The sequence below is a fragment of the Theobroma cacao genome, chromosome 4 (assembly GCF_000208745.1).
Source record: "Theobroma cacao cultivar B97-61/B2 chromosome 4, Criollo_cocoa_genome_V2, whole genome shotgun sequence".
In the NCBI taxonomy this organism is placed as follows: domain Eukaryota; kingdom Viridiplantae; phylum Streptophyta; class Magnoliopsida; order Malvales; family Malvaceae; genus Theobroma; species Theobroma cacao.
The window spans coordinates 14,914,971-14,918,894 of record NC_030853.1 but is presented as its reverse complement, the minus strand read 5'-3'; the positions used below and the strand labels follow the sequence as shown (position 1 = coordinate 14,918,894).

The 3,924-nt window shown below is 36.2% G+C and overlaps 1 protein-coding gene across 1 annotated transcript in view; it reads right to left on the bottom strand.

Moving 5' to 3' along the window:
- Positions 1-3,531, bottom strand: part of LOC108661577 — a 5,476-nt gene extending 1,945 nt beyond the window's left edge. The window contains exons 1-2 of the mRNA XM_018119010.1: positions 2,664-3,531; positions 2,446-2,594 (exon numbers count right to left, since the gene is read on the bottom strand). Of these exons, the coding sequence (XP_017974499.1) occupies positions 2,446-2,594; positions 2,664-3,531 (1,017 nt within the window). The remainder of the gene's footprint in view (positions 1-2,445; positions 2,595-2,663) is intronic.

Genomic DNA, 3,924 nt, shown 5'->3' with positions numbered 1-3,924 from the left:
GGATTCCAAGGAATTAAGCAAGGTAAAGTGAAAATTCTTTATTTTTACTTGAGATTTACAATACCCATGCTTTATTTTCTTATTTCTATGGTTGAGAAACATGATTTCATAGTGAATAAGTGGTAGGCAAAATGGGTATGGAGAGAGAATGATCTTGGATTGGTTTGATTTTTAGGTATGTTAGTGTTTTTAGGTGATTAATGATGTGTAGCATGAAAACAAGTGAAGAAAACCACCAAAGGTTTGGTGCCCATCAATAGCTGAATTCTCTAAGTGAATAATGAGGAAGAAGGGGATGTTATTCTAGGTGATTTGATTAAGAAATAATAGTTTTTGGTGTAGGAATTAATGAATAATGGTGAGAAAATTAAGTAGGAAAAATCACGGAGTTAGTGTACCATTGTTGGCCAAAGTTCCAAGAAGAAAAATGAAGGTAAATTTTGCCTAATTGTGTGTTAATTAGTTTGTACTTGGTGAATTGAGGGATTGGAAAAGAAATGGAGCAAGTTGAAGTGAAATTAAACGCATTGGCCAATTTATCAGATGAAAAATCGACTTAGGCCAATACCGGGTCTAGTGGCTACCCATGCATTTTTCATTTCATATCATATATATATATATATCGAGCCTGAAATAGCTTACGACCGTTAGACATAATTTAATTGGAATATGTGTCATGGATTATGGCTAGGTGGTAAGCCATTGGATAGGGTAAAAGACTGTACTCACGAATTGAAAATAGGAGTACTTCTACTCCTAATACCGGTGAGTGGACTTGCATTTCAAAACTTGTTTTGGAGATATAATGTATTTGTCAAACATTTGAATGGATTATCCAGCTGTTCATAAAAACAAGTGCCTTGGGAACAAGCTTTTGATAGATTGTCTTCATCTTGTGACATGTGACTATTATTGATTCATGCACTACCACATTGTGTTGATATATATATATGAATACATTATTGTGTAATAATATTGACTTGGCTATGTGAGAGTAGGGAGTGCGCATAAGTCGATGATGACTCGGTTATGTGCGAGGAGGGAGTGCGCATAACCCGGTGATGACCTAGTTATGTGCGAGTAGCGAGTGCGCATAACCCGGTGATGACCTAGCCATGTGCGAGTAGGGAGTGCGCATGAGCTGGGAATGATGATGATGGGATGGTGTGTATGATAATTATGATGGGATGGTGTGCATGATGATTATGGGTATATGGTTGTAAATGCAAATATGTGAGCATTTGATTTGTTGAAATTTGGGAGTTTACATGTGTTATATGTTGCTATTGTTATTTTAGCAAGATGGTTTGTTTTAAGGGAAAATGAGACTTTTTCCTTGATGTTTTGAAACTCGCTATAGTGAGAAACTCTCAAGTTTGAGGGCCTTCACCAAACTTGGTTCTCGCTACAATGAGAATGAAGTTCGTTGCAGCGAGAAACTTTATGTTCATTTTGGCTAACTTGTGGGTTTTGCTATATTTTTCGATTCTTTGGTTCCGTAGTTGAGTATGGATCTTTTAAGTAATTTACTTATGAGGGGTTTTTCTAAAAACGAGAACAAATTGCATTGTTTTGAGAAAATGAGTGCATCATGATTTCGATAAACATTTCTTATGGTATGCTTGTTCCCTTCTTCTTCACTCACTGAGTTTATGCTCACCGCTTTCAACTTCATGTTTTCATATTAAGAGACAGTCGGTAACTAGGACGAGGTGTCCTCGTGGGCTTGTATCCATCTTTTGGTAGGTGTCTCGACATTCAGTAGCTGTACATTCGTTCGAGTCTCTCCGTTGGACATCGATTCTCCTTTTGTTGTGTATAGACGAACCTAATGTGAATTATTAAGATACATGTGTAGACAGTGTATATAAACTTGTTTGGTATGCCAGTATGAAGTGGCAATGCTTAATATTATTTTGATTCTAAGTTATGATATATGACTTAGTAGTTTATGATGGAATGATGAACATGTGAGATTGATAGGCTTGCTTGGGCTTAATGGCCTACGTCCATTGGGCCCATGCGCCAGTCATGACCTAAAAATTTCGGTCGTGACAAAACACTAGGAAAATGTTGATGAATCTATTTTATTTTCTTGGGTGGAATGTGCCCTAATCTAAAGTGCCACAAATCAAAAACATTAGACAAACTATTACAAGAATTAACAGAATGAAAAATTGTATTTCTGTCCTTTTGAAACTGTGCAACTAGTTGTGCATCCAACTCCTTTTGTAAGAGATATAAGCCATCCCTCACTCTAGCACCCCCAGTCACTTTCTAGGAAACTAGATCCTGTATAATGCAATATGAATCAGTAAAAAATAAATGTTGTTTTTGACACTTTGCTAACTTGTTAACAGAAATCAGGTTGAATTTAAAACTCGATACACACAAAACATTCTCTAAAATCAAATCTCCTAATTTTGCAGTGCCCATATGGGATACCAAGACATTCATTTTGTTTGGCAATTGAACAAAAACATCATGAACTTTCCTATATGCAGTAAAATTTTTAAGATTACAAGCTATATGATCAGTAACACTAGTATCAAGTATCCAGGCATCACTATTCAGAAATGAACTCATTGAAGCAACTATACTATTTGCAAAGGAATATGAACAGGAATCATTAAAAGAATGATAAACATGATTGAAAGACTTACCTGCCACGGTTGAATTTACCAAAGCAGTCTTACTTTGCTGACTGGATGTTGTAGGAGTATCATATTGATTGATTGATGGTTGTTCATTGATGAGAGACAGCAGCTTATGAATTTGATCCTTAGAAAGGCTGATTTGAGACATTAAACCGTTGATACCCTCATATTCAGCTTCATCAGACTTGGCCACAGAAGTCACATTGTTGGCAGAATAATATTGACTCCTTTTATTATTACCATTAGATTTGTTCTTGTTGAACTTAACATCTGCAGGAAATCCAATCAGTCGATAACACTTCTCCTTTAAGTGCCCCTTCTTTCCACAATGTGAGCATAAGAAATCAGATTTTCCCTTTGATTTTTCACTAGCAACTACTGACATAGCAGCAGTCTCACTTAATGGTTGAACCGTGACATGGAAATTCCTCTGATTTTCTTCCTTTAAAACAAGATTATATGCCTTATCCAAAGATGGAAAAGGCTTCATCATTATAATTTGTGATCTTAGAGCAGAAAAGCTATCATTCAATCCATTTAAGAATCGAAAGATATTATCCTTAGCCATCTGATCAACAAATTCCTGAAAACCTCCACAAGTACACTTAGGTAGGGGGCGAACACTACGCAACTCTTCCCAAACAGAATTCAACTCAATAAAATACAGATCAACTGATCTACTTCCTTGAGTAATGCCATTAAGTGTGTGCTGCAAATTACAAATTCTAACACCATCTGGCAATGAAAACCTACATTTTAGGGTTTCCCAGATTTGAGCCACATTACTCATATAGAAAACAATGGAAGCAATTAATGGTGTTAAAGATTCAAGCAACCAGGCAACAATCAGATTATTGCATTTTATCCACGGCATATACAATTTGTCAGTAACTAAGGGTTGAGGAATCGTACCATCAATAAACCCTAGCTTATTGCGTATGGACAAGGCAAGATAAAATGACCTACTCCATGCTGAGTAATTTGTTGAAGTAAGCTTTGGAGTAATGGAGACTGAACCGTGATGATCTGAGTGATGCACAAAGTAAGCCGAGTGTGGATCGTCCAAAGGAGAACCCCCATGTGCTGACTCGGTCGTATCAATTCACATCAAGAAGATATTTTTCTCACAAGAATTAAACCACAAAAAAAATTAAATCGTCAAAAAAATCCTCAAGAAATACAGATCTGAGCAAAAAGAATCAACCCCTAGCAACAGTCGATTCCTAACCAAATCTGCAAGAAATAAGAAGGATTAGATCAAGAATCT